Raw genomic sequence first — 13104 nt, forward strand, 5'->3', positions numbered from 1 at the left:
CAGCTGGGGTCATAGGATCCCAGCAAGATAAGCATCCAGTTTGCTCTTGAAGGTGTTCAATGTAGGTGCTTGAACCACCTCCGGTGGCAGGCTCTTCCAGACCTTGGGGGCTCGGACAGTAAAGAAATTCTTCCTTATGTCCAGCCTGAAACGGTCTTGTAGTAGTTTATGACCGTTCGACCTAGTTGTCATCCCTTGGGGCGAATTTTTATTTCACTTTCATATGCAACTTTTGTTGTTGGCTTTTAGAGCACAGACACGTTAAGGGCCCATTACTTGAAGTTTCAAGTTCAGTGCGCTTGCTTTCCTCTATAACAGCGGTTCTCAACCTTTTATGTACCAGGACCCATTTGTAAGCATCAGTGGCCAGTCCTGACCCAGTGTCGCTCACTGCCAACTGCTGCCCCCCACCCTGAGGCCCCAGCCCCCTCGTGTGTGGGGCACTGGGGATGGGGGCAGTGCATGGGGCATGAGGGGGCTCCAAGCAGCCCCTCACAGGCTGGAACTGTGCCAGCCTGCAAGGGAAAAGCCACTGTTTCCCACATTTTTCTCCCTTAGAGAAGAATCAGTTTTTAAAGTTTGTTCATGATCCTTTTGATACATTCATGTGACCCACTTTTGGGTCGTAACCCATGGCTTGAGAAATGCTGCTCTGTAAGACAGTGGAAAAATTTAAGCTTTGAGTTCAGTGCATGCACACTTTCATTTTAAGACTCTTTATATGAAAATGAAAGAATTTTAAAATTATGTATGTGGGTAGCAAACCTCAGAACTCGCAGGGCTGAAGCACAGCAGTTTGTGAAGAGGATGTATAATGCGCTGCCGTTTTCTTGTAAACAGTTTTATAGTTGGCTTCTCCTGACATGCCCCTGACAGGACTTGTGGGTATGTCAAGAGAAGCCATTCACACTCAGAAAAATAAATTCATAATGGAAGAAATTATAGAGACTTTCCTAGTGTGCAAGATGAGAGTTTTGTTGAAAAGATTAACACTTATGTATTTCCCAGCCCTCTGTCACTGCTTGCTGTAGTGGTGCCAACCAGCATCTCAGTAATTACTTCATATTCATACCGTATCCTTCATCCCAAAGGATTGCAGGGTACTTTGCAAATGATATCTGTACATCTCTGTCACTGAAATCCCCTGATGTCTGGATGGCAGGAAGTTCTAAGTAGATAAGTAGTGCACAGCAAGATGCACAGCTGGAGAAAATTTAGAGCCAGAACACTGGAAGAGAATTCAGGGCTCTTAACAGAGGTAAAATATCTCCTCCCTCATTGCTAGTGTAGGAAAGAAAGAATTGTATGAGAGAACTGCCTGTAGAAAATTGTAAAGCTTAAGCTGCAGCACAGAACCCTCATGCAAACTTAAGACTCTCTCACTACCCTTGCTAGCAAGTTTGAAAAAAAAGAGAGAGAGCGAGCTATAGTGTTTTAAGCCATAGGCTAAACTCACACTGCTCCAGCACAGGGACACAAGAGGGTTGAGAATGAAGACTTCCTTTTCAGGTTCTGACCAACTCATTGTGACTAGGGGACAGCCTTTGCCTGTCCACAGTGGAAAACTAATGAGAGCATAAAATTTGTAGTTAAAATGTTGTGACTTGAAAGTATGGAAGGGCTGCTAAAAGGTACCACAAAATGAGTGTTTTTTTTAGTCAGTGCAGATGCTTGCAACTCTTGAAATAAAGCTGTCGATAACATTCATCATTTTTACTTGCATAAGGGTTTTTACAGCATTACTGTCTTGAGTAAATTGCAATCTAATGTACTTTGTCATGTGTGTTCCTGCTTAGATACAGATATGGTCATAATTTACCTCTCGGCTGGGATTACTTCAAAAGATTCCTCAGAGGATGATAAAAAGGCTACTCTGCGTGTCATCAATGAAGAAAATAGTTTCCTCAATAACTCAGTAATGATTCTCACTTACGCACTTATGAATGGTAAGAAATTTTTGCTGCATTAAGGAAAGATGAAAGCCCTTTTCTTGAGTATTGCAGGCTTATTAAATCCAATTAAGCATGCTTTTCTGTCTGGGGAATTATTAATGAGTTTTGGCCCTTGGATTCCATAGGCTATTCCCCACATATAAGAATGTTTCCCATTTGGGAGATGATAAAACTACTTACAAATCAAACCAACACTGCAACGTGCTGAACTGCAGTTTTGCTGCATTTTGTAGTGTGTTAATTTGTAATAAGATGGGAGCCTCAATTGAAAATAAATTCATTCCTTTCTTCTCCGTAATGGATGCAGCATATCTCTTTCAGAGGGAGTGACCGGTTTAAAAGAACTGGCATTTCTCCGAGATCTGGCAGAGCAGAACTCTGTGAAGTATGGAGTACCTGATCGAATTGCCTTGCCTGTGATCAAGGGGAGCATGATGGTTTTAAACCAGCTGAGTAACCTGGAAACCACAGTTGGTCGATTTTACACTAACCTCCCCAACCGAATGATTGATGAAGCCGTCTTCAGTCTGCCCTTCTCAGATGAAATGGGAGATGGTGAGTGCTTAGAAAAACCTGAAACAGAGTGGGGTAAAACAGAGGTTATCTTCCCCGCCTCTGTCTACACTGGATTTATACCTGACTTACAAGCAGGTGTTTTTAGGTCTGCCCTTAAGGCAACTGCAAAGTGAATCCCTTTGTGCAGGGATCACACATAAAATTTTAACATCTGTTATGGAAAGTATGGGTAATATGACATGGAATGAATTTAGGCTATAGTTTCAAGAGGAAAATTCTTTCATGGACACCTCCACATCTGGCCTCTGTAATTTGGGTTTGTGTAGGAAACTGCACTAAGTTTGAGGATTAGATTTTGGGGCTAAAACAATAGCCACAGTGTCACTGCATTCTAGCAAGCCCATCAGTCACTTGCTCATGGCCTGAGCTGGCCGTGTAACTAGACCACAGGTGTTGGTATGGCATAGTACTGGAGGAGGAAAGTGCCTTTCTGATGGTGAAAAGATGAGCCATCCCTCTTTGTACTAAAAGAAACAGGACCATAACTTCCTGCATGGTGTTCCTACTGTCCATTATCACCAGGGTGGGGCTGGTCCTGGAGTGCTCCCAATCAGTAGATGATTGGGAGTGTTCTAGGGCTCAAGCCATGGCGCATTCCCAGTTGGCCAGTTGTCATTTGATTGTTGGCCAGCTCCAAAGACCATATAGGGGCTTGAACCAGCCCTATGGATTCCTAGAGCCAGCTGACAATCAGCTGATTGTTATGCACACAAGAATAATGATCCTGGGCTCCCTCTGCACTGGCAAGTATGGTGCAATTTGGATCTCATCCTCCATCCCAAAATTGTGCCTTCTGCCACTCACCTGTGGCATGGCAAGAGGCTCAGTTGTTGGGATTGTAATTAGATTCCGTTGCATCTTCATATTAATACCGATCAGTGGTCTAAGGCGTTTAATTATGGCTGTCTAATCATGTACCAGAAAAGAAAAATAGAGAAGAGAATATGGTAGATGGACCTGCTTACATCACCATGAGAAATGTAGAAAGTAGAGGTGTACCAATACATCAGTACCATATCGGATTGGCACTGATATAAAAAATTGACAGTGTTGGCAATCAGCTTTTTTTGGCTGATGTGGCTGATAATGTGGCCAATAAATGCCCCATGCATGCACAGCTGCAGTGCAGCATGCAGGCAGCCAGGAACACAGCCCAGCAGCAAGGAAAGCAGCTGGGACTGGCTGGTAAGTCTGGGGGAAGGGGTGGGGGGAGGGAAAGGGCATTGGGAAAGCAGATTGAAGCACCAGTGGTGAGGGAGAGAGTGGAGCTAGGGCAGGGGCAGGCACTACACAGCTGGGGTGGGGCACAGAACAGAGCCATGAACAGCTTGGCCAGGTGTGTGGCGGAGGGGGTGGCTCCCGCTGCTGCACGCACCCCAGGAGAGCACAGGGTGGCATGTGCCCCTGAATCTGCCCTCAGCTGGGGCCAGGGACAGCACCAGGCTCTTCCCAGCATGGGGGTTAGGCTGGGGCTGCTTTTGGGGTGGTGGGCAGCAGTGCTGGGAGGGGGGATTGAGGAGGCTTACAGCAAATTTGGGGGTGGCTGAAGGCACCGCCCCCCCCGCACCCATAGCCCCACTCCCAGTGCCGCTGCCACCCACCCCGAGCACAGCCCTGCCCAACCCCTGAGCTGGGAAGAGCCTGGCATCACCCTGGCCCCAGCCCACAGTGGCAGCCTGCCTTTGCCCTACGCACAGATCCAGGGCACATGCTCCCTATGCCCACCTGGGGTGGGCATAGTGGCAGAAGCTGCCCCCCCCCGGATGAGCCACTCGTGGCTCCATCCTGCACTCTACTCTGCCCTGGCTGTGCAACACCTGCCTCTGCCCCAACTCCTATCTCTCCCTCACTGCGAGGGCCTTGATCTGCATGCCCATGCCCTGTCCCTCCCCCCCTTGCTTCTTCCCCCGTAAGAGACTTACCAGCTGGACGCTGCTCTCCATGTTGCCTGGCTGCTATCGGCAATCAGACTGGTATTGGCCAATGTGGCTCATTAAAAATCAGCCATCGGTATCAACCCAAAAAATCTCTATCGGTGCAGCCTTGGTAGAAAGTGACTCATTTAATGATCAGGAGGAAAATCTAAATGCATTTTCAGCTGCCCCTTCTCAATTTTCCATCAGCTGCTTATATCCTATGGAATGCGTCTACAGTTTTATGCTAGCAGCAGCAGGTACAAAATGTAGCTGCACAGCGGTGTCAGTGAGAGATGTCAATACTTGTATTAGCTTCAATGCTGTTGGTTAATTATGTGCTGCAGATATTGCCAGCATATAGAACCGACCCTAGGGGGGTGCAGGGCCAGGGGCAAATCAGCCTGTGTGGGGGGCCCCCCTTAACAGTGCATGAGTCCGTGGTACCCCCACAAAGGGGGGGGGTCCCCATGCTGCTTCTGCGGCACGGGGCTGAGCTGCTAACTCCAGGCCAGCCCCATGGCTCTACCTGGCTCCCTGGGCCCCCCAAAACATGGGGCCCAGGAAAGTTGCCCTAATTAGCTATGCCCTAGGGACAGCTCTGCCAGCATATGGTGTCTATCACTGGCAGTGCTTCTTGAATCAAGCACTTTACTGGGACACCATATTTGTCTGTCCTAAGGAGAAAAATGCCATAAGGCCTTAACTTGCAAGTTTTGAATAAAGTAGAAAAATAAGTATTATCAGTAAAATACTTAAAATTGTGCGTTCTGAAGAGATGCCCACCTACAGGCCTGGTCTTAAATTTTATTTCTAAGTCTTGGGATCTGTTTTTGCAAAAAAAACCCTCCATCCTGGTGCAGTGTATGACTTGGAAAATTAACCTTGCTAGATGGATGGAAGGGTTGTCTTGTCATTGAGGTAAACCTGATCCAGTTTTCACTTAGCACATGCTCTGTGTTCTGTATTACTAATTAAGTGGAGACTTTGTTTGTTTATTGCTAATTTACTGCATTATTCCTCTTATACTAAGGTCTGATAATGACTGTAAGTAAACCATGTTACTTCGGAAACCTGCTGCTAGGGATTGTTGGCGTGGATGTTAACCTTGCATATATCTTGGAGGATGTCACCTATTACCAAGATTCTTTGGCCTCATACACATTTCTCATTGATAACAAAGGTAATTTTGTGATTCAAATACTGTATATAAATATGCTATCTTTCTGTTCCACTGAAATAGGAAACCAACTCTTAATTCTGATCCTGATTTATAAGCATAGAAGGTAGGATGACAGTAACAGTGAATGATGTAGATTATTAAAAGATTAGCAACAGTTGTTTGATTGTCTAATGGTAATTGCCAGCCAAACTGAAAATGTAAATGGATATATAGTTTGGAATTATAATTATTATAGATCTATAGATCAGTCTTGATATAGAATGTTTCCTATTGTTGAAATAGATTTTTCACACTGTAGGCTAAAAAAAGCAAAACTAACATTTGAAAGAAGAAAAAAATGTTTTTATAGTTCTTTACATTTTTTCCTGCAATCTCCAGTGCTTCTCTTATAGCCTGTATCACTGAGTCATGGTTTGTTTTCAGTTAAATTACTAAGCTCTTAAAATTTTAAAGATCTGTTGGCACTAATCTGACTTATTACACGATAATATGTTTACTTTGTATGATGATTTTTTAATTGAACAGAACTCTCACATATGCAGCCACAATTCTTGTCCTTGTTTTATCTACATTTAGCATTTCCTGAATGAACGTTTGCACTAAAACCCCATTTCTGCTTGTTTTAGGGTACACGCTTATGCATCCATCCCTTACAAGGCCTTATTTGCTGTCCGAACCACCACTTCACACAGACATCATACATTATGAGAACATTCCCAAATTTGAATTGGTCCGCCAAAACATCCTTAGGTAAGGAAGTGAGGCTCAAGTTGTTGCTTACAATAAGAGTTTGCAGAAGCCAAAAGCATTTTTGCAAAACATTAAAAGGAGTTACATTCTTGAATTACTCTTCCTGTATTTAGTGGTTTTAGTATCCAGAAATCCAATCAGAATCAAAGTCCCATCTTTTTGTTTATACAGGACAGCTTTTTCTACCATTTTATCCATTCCATCTTTAATATGCCAAGCAGCAATTTCTACATGTTCCCTTGAGAGACTCTTCTTATCCAGTGTTGCTCATGATCAGGAAGTTTACCTAGGGATTCAGTCTGGATTGTCCTTTTCTCTGTTTCCATCAGAATTATTAGTAACCCTCAGTAGTTCCTTGCCTTCTCAGGGTTTGTAGCTATTTACAATACTGTCCCAAACCACTTAGCCATTATAATACCACATGTCTATTTGATACTAGAAATATTTTCTCAGTCTCTCTAGATTTCTATGCCATGGCTCTGTTGTAATTTCTTCCATATTCTCTAGCTATTTGTTATCTTTTGAATAGTGAGGTGCCAAGAACTGAAGCCCTGTTTTATTTCCAGTAGGACTGCACCAAACTGTATAGGAGGGCCTGCCTCACAGTCCACTGAAGTCAGTGGAAATCTTTCTGTTGACTTGAGAGTTAAGTCAAACCTATGGCAAGGAGCTCTCTCTTCCTTGCTTCATGATGAAATAACTTTTGCATGTGCAGTTTTACCCTTCCTTTGCTCAAGTTCTTTAGAAGTTGAATTAGATGCAACAGTACCTGATCTAGAGACAGATGATCTGTCTTTGACCTATCATGTTGTTAACCCAGGTGTGCTTTGCTGTCCATCTGCATCCCTTTCAGAGTTAGTGCTCCCAAGTATTCTGCCTTCCACTAGCTATTTGCACTTTGCGTTATTCCCTGCTGAATGTACAGTAAAAGCTGTGTTAACTGGCATTCTAGTAACCAGAATACCCTATTAATTGGAGTTCCCAGTCGGCCAGACACGGGGGTGAGGAAGCTTGCAGGTGGCAGCCACTGGCACTACTCGCCCCCCTGCACTGGCTCCGTTCTGCTTGCAGCTGCCGCCACCCCCACTCCACATTCAGCCGAAAACCCCTGCCTCAGATAACGAGAAATTTTAGATAACTGGCACCCCCCTTACCCAACTCATGCTAGATAATAAAGCTTTTACTGTACTAGCTTGCATTTTTTATCGTTGAATCTCGGTCTGTATTCTACTGTTATTTCTAAGCTTCAAATTCAGAATGTCCTAATTAAAAATAATTGCATTACATACGACTAATATAGAGCCTGTCATCTTCAAAGATCTGTTTCAAAAACAACCAAACAACCTTTGTTTCCACACACCTTCTGTGCAGTCTGTCAGTATCCTGATCCCCATCTGTAAATGGGAATTGAGGAAAGAGATGTTAGATGATAAGCCCAAGGCTGTAGAAAAAAATCTGTGTTGGGATTAAACTGGGGAATTTTTGGCTTACAGGTCTTTGTGCATTTAACAAATAGAGTTTGGAGAGCTTAGAAATATTTTCTTGGTTTTCTGGAAGAGACTATGTTTGAATGACTATCCAAAGCTTCCTAAGAAGGAAGGTTAACTTGTAACGTGCACCACGCTTGCCTGTCTAGACTGAGCAGCGGCAGCGGGGAGCGAGCTGGTGCTCAGCACGGAGGAAAAGCGGCTGCTCCCCCTCCCAGTAGTCAGTGCTCCCTGCTGCAGCTGCTCATAGCCTGCGCCAGGCAGTCCTGCCTCTCTGCCACATCACCGCCGCCCAACAGAGCAGCTGTGGCAACGGAGAGCAGACCAATAATAAATTGAAATATATTATTATGGGTGTTTGATTTTTAGTATGTAATCTTTTTCCCCGCTCTTCCACAAAGGAATACTTCCAGGGACAAAGGGAGGGATGTCCGGTGGCAAAGGTCAGAGGTTAGGGACGGGACTTGTGGTCCCAAGATGGCAACTTGGGGGCAGGGCACCTGTCGGGGGGGGTGGAGGAGTGGGGCTACCCATGGAGCCCTCAACAGCTTGCCAAAACTCCGTAAGCGGCCCTCCACCCAAAATAATTGCCCGCCCCTGGGTTAGATGGTGGCTTTGCCTGAGCAAGGGATTGAGCAGACCAGGCTGCACTGAGCAGACCAGGGATCAGATTTTCACCTTTGTTCCAGAGGGAGGGTATTCTGGGCTAGTCCTATTTCTGGTGCATATACTAGCCTTGGCATGCTGGCCCCACTATGGAAGCCAGTGCTTTGGGAATGAGGGGGGAATCTCTGCTCATCCACCAAGGCTGAGTGAGAAGTAGCAGCCCCACAGAAGTTACTCCCCTTCCCTGCCATTCTTCTATCAGAAAAACATGTAACCTTATGGCCTCTTGTGATCCCCATTTCCCCCTTCATTGACTCACACCTCAGGTTATGATGGTGCCCCTTGTAGTATTCACATCTTGCCTAGTTTGGATGTCTCTGTTCATGTGAGTCAAGTCACCACCCCTCTTTCCAACCCCATGAGTGCTCAGTCTGATCCTCTATGACAGTGATTCTCAACCAGGGAGCCGTGGCACCCTGGAATACTGAGATCCTTTATTACAGGGTGCTGTACAATAGTATCACTATTAGCTGGATCTAGTAGGTTATATGTCATCTTGGAAGCTTGCTATGTTACCATATTTCCTCGAATCTGTAACAGTTTCCCCTCCCTTAATCAGCATGGGGGGGAACCCCCTCATCTTAGTTTTGTGTACAAAGCAGAGTAGGGGGCAGGCAGCTGCTGCAGCTCAGACTCTGGCCTTGAGCCTGGGTCAGGCCCGAATCGGACCCACAGCAGCCTCCTAGCCCCCACCTCTGCTTGTCCGCAGCTTCTGCATGCACGTGCACACACATACTTGTTTGTTTACATCATTCATTTGGAAGGTAGGCACAACAGGTGTGAGCATGTTTCTTATCATGATGAAGGGAAGGAGTTTCTGCAGTCTGACTGGCTGAGTCCTTGCCGAACTGATTAATAGTGATGGGACTTTATTACATTTATTGTACAGTTAATACCTTAGGGTTCCTGTAATCATGGAAAGAAATACAGAAGTCTGCTTCTCAACTGGTATCCCTCTCCACATTCTCTATGGTCTCACAGGAGTGCCAATGCATACTGTACTTGTGTTCTCATTTCAGCTCTTCTGCTTTGCTCTCTTCTTAAGAGCAGGCGTGATATTGAACTAGACAGGACTCCCAATGTGCAGGGACTTCACTGTTCCCAACTAGCTAAGTGAAATGGAATGGCTTGGGGTACAGTGTAATGTGTATGAGCAGTTCTGTAAATTTAAACCCTTCTGGTTCTGTACTTTAGAACTAATTTTAAATGTGCTAACTCTTTACTTTTTAAATTGAGAGAAAAATAGTACCGTTCCAAGAGAAACATGTAGTCAGGATGGGATAAACTATGACCAATATTTCCATGCATCTTTTTTAATAAAAATGTAAGGGCCAAGTCATTTCATCTTCTTCATTTGTACTGAAAAAGCCAGTTTTTGCTTAAACTGTGCAATATTATGCCAAGAGGAAAAATAGATGAATGCCTCTGTTCTTACCTAATTAAAAGCAGACTTTTAGCCAGCTCTCTTACAAGTAATCACATTTTATGTAAAAGCAGTAGGAGGATTTATTTGACTCCCAAGTTTTTTCTGATATTTAATAAAATGTTGGATGTTGTTTGTTGCCAACATAGCCTCCCTTTGGGCAGTCAGATTATTACAGTCCCAGTGAACTCCTCACTGTCTTGGCATGTAAACAAACTGAGAGAAATTGGGAAAGAAGCCTACAATGTCAGTTATGCCTGGAAAATGGTAAGTGACAGAGATTTTGCGTGTGAATGGTGGCATATAGTTTTAATGTATGTTAATGTATTGAAGCTGGAGTAATTTGAATTTTAATTATACTGAAACAGTATGAATGCTTCTCTTATTGCTGTAAAGAATTTGGCATTCCATTGAAATTGCAGTTTCAAAGGTATTATAGTGTAATCCGCAGAGCCGCACATGGATGAGCATGTGTATGAGGGGGAGGGTATATGTACTAGTAAATACATATACATATAATGCATGTGCATTATATGTTATATACAGGTATAAACACTCAATGATTATACCATGTATTTTCCCAAAGAAAGAAGATATATGCTTGCCTGTAGGTCAAATTATAAACAAGAGCAAAGCTTAAGTAACTAAACATAAATCAGCCAGAGACCCAAGATAAAAATATATCCTTAAAACATACTGTTTGACTCTTAATTTATTATTAATATTCTGGTACTAATGAAAATACATAGGAAAGAAATAGCTTTATTTTTTATTGCACTCTTTTTAAACCAGCCATTAATTGAATCTTTTTCTTTGCTGGTGATTAGATATCATTTTAAATGCTGACTTTATCCTATCCTGTGCTATATTGCCTACAACCTTTTAGATAAACGTGTAGGCTAGGGACAGACATTCCAAAACCCAGAGCCTGAATTGATTCAGTTTTGCAGGTTAGTCTAACCTGCATAGATTGAATCAATTTGCAAGTGAATAGATATTCGTTTTTTACTCCGGAAATGCAGGCACATGCCTGCAGTGGCTCAGGCCACAAGCTGGGGGGTGCTAGAGTAGTCCTTGGCTGGAGGAAAACTAAGCTGGGGTGGAGGCGGCCAAGCCCAGGCAGGCCTGAGTATGATTGGGGAGGGGTTTAAACTCCCACCCTGGTCTGCAGGGACCCCAGCCAGTGTGCACCTGGAGAGGGAGTGAGGAAGCAGCCCCTGTCAGGGGTCCCCAGCCCCGCTCTCTCGCTGGCAGGTAGCAGGAGCAGGGGTGGGCCCAGACCCTGGTGGCCTGAGCAGAAGCAGGGCCTTAATTTCCTCCATTGCAGGAGGGCCAATGCAAGCACTTATAGGCTCCACTCATGCACCTGGGGCTGCAGTGGCCAGATGCCAGTAGCCTGAGGGAAGTGTGGGGGGCTGATCCCCTCATTGCAGGCAGCAGTGGTGGGGGCACCAACACAGTGCCCTGGGCCAAGTCCCTCCGAGGAGTGGCCAGCCGGCTGCAGGGAGGGCCAATGTGACCTGGCCGCAGGTGGGGGGGGAGCCATGGTTACAGCCTGACTCACCACTGCCTCCCGCTGCAGCATGGCCCGGGCTGGGGTGGCCCTAGGGGGTGGGGGGGCGGTGCCCGTCTCCTCCAGCCCTACACAGGGGCCATGGCAGCAGGTGGGCTGTAGTGACTGTTCCGTGGCAGTGACTGTTTCAGGCAGCCAGCGGGTGACAGGTGCCTCATCTCCGCATGCCACAATGGTTCTCTCCGCTGCCGGCAGGAGAGGGAGAGTCGGGTTGCCATGGATTAGTTGCTGCCTATGCTCCTGGACTGCAGTGCACTGGGAGGAGCTCTTGGCTGGGCTTCTGTGGGCCAGCGGCTTGGGTAGTGGCAGGGGGAGCTAATAGACTGCCACAGCCCAGTTAGGCCCAGCCATGTGGCCCAGGGGAATAAGCAGCGACTGTCCCGTGGCAGCCCACCCCTCTCTCTCCCAGTGGTGGTGGTGGTGGAGGGAACCATTGTGATGGGCAGAAGCGAGGCGCCTGCCACCCACCTGCTTGCAGTGGCGCTGTGTGCTCTGGGCAAGTTGTCATGGGCCAGTAGCTGCCTACACCCCTAGGCTGCAGGGCTGGGCCCCTGGTGTCTGGCTGCTGCAGCTCTGGGTGCGTGGCCCCGGGTGCATGCGCAGAGCCTATTGGTGCCCACACTGTTGTCACCATCGCGCCCCCCCCCCCCCCCCCACAATGCAGGGATTAAATCCCCACTTCCCCTCAAGCTATTGGGGTCTGGCCCCACCCTCACTCCTGCCGCTGGAGCAACAAGGGGTAGGGGGCTGGGGCACCTAACAAGGTCTGCTGCCCCCTTGCCAGGCAGACCCAGCAGCACTCCAGAGCAGGGTTTCCCATCCTCACCCTTTTCTCAGTCAGCTGGAGCAGTGATAATGCCCCAGTTAGGGGGAATAGGGGCAGGGCCAACCCTGCTTGGCTGGAACAGACTGCCCAGCCCACCCTAGGGCTGCAGAGTATTCTGGGATACTGGAGGACTCAGATTTAACTTAAACCAGGGTCTGGGACAGAAGTTGCATAAACCGGTTTGACCTAAATCAGTTAAGTCTGATTCAACCAGGTTTATCTTAAACCAGTTTCAGTCATTTTGAAACTGGTTTATGTGCACTGAATGTATGTTCTGTTATGGGTTTAAACCAGTTTCTGATCACTTAAACCAGTTTATGTGAAACTTGTTTCCCTAGCCAGAAAGAACTGTTAATGACATTACTTGCAGTCTAACCATTTAAGAATTTGACCATTTGAATTTTTTCTCAAATGATAGTTTGTTATATAAATGTTCCCTGTGTTGCATCTGGATAAGACATGCACCTGTAGTGTAAAACACAGAACATGACACACAACCACCTGTCCCTGTGTATTTTATTTTAACATTTGGAACTTTGTCCCATAAATATTTTGTGATCTACACAAAAAGAGTGCAATAATTTGTAAAACTCTCTCAACATCAACTAAAGAAAAATATTTCCACGTACAAGCCTCAGGGCCTGAAAAATCTGTGTATAATCTAGAAGAATTTCTAATCATTAGACTTTCCAGAGTAAAATCAATTCAAATGGAATGGAGGTTTGTACCTTTTTAATTCTGCTGTAATCACTAAA

The 13104-nt window shown here is 45.6% G+C and overlaps 1 protein-coding gene across 2 annotated transcripts in view; it reads left to right on the forward strand.

Annotated features, from left to right (window-relative positions):
• Nucleotides 1-13104, forward strand: part of CACHD1 (cache domain containing 1) — a 183471-nt gene that overhangs the window by 135536 nt on the left and 34831 nt on the right. For both annotated transcript variants that reach the window (XM_006272603.4, XM_019489122.2), the window contains exons 8-12: nt 1797-1946; nt 2274-2507; nt 5475-5624; nt 6251-6374; nt 10100-10217. In XM_006272603.4, coding sequence (XP_006272665.4) covers nt 1797-1946; nt 2274-2507; nt 5475-5624; nt 6251-6374; nt 10100-10217 — 776 coding nt within the window. The remainder of the gene's footprint in view (nt 1-1796; nt 1947-2273; nt 2508-5474; nt 5625-6250; nt 6375-10099; nt 10218-13104) is intronic.

The sequence above is a fragment of the Alligator mississippiensis genome, chromosome 5, assembly GCF_030867095.1.
Source record: "Alligator mississippiensis isolate rAllMis1 chromosome 5, rAllMis1, whole genome shotgun sequence".
Classification (NCBI taxonomy): domain Eukaryota; kingdom Metazoa; phylum Chordata; order Crocodylia; family Alligatoridae; genus Alligator; species Alligator mississippiensis.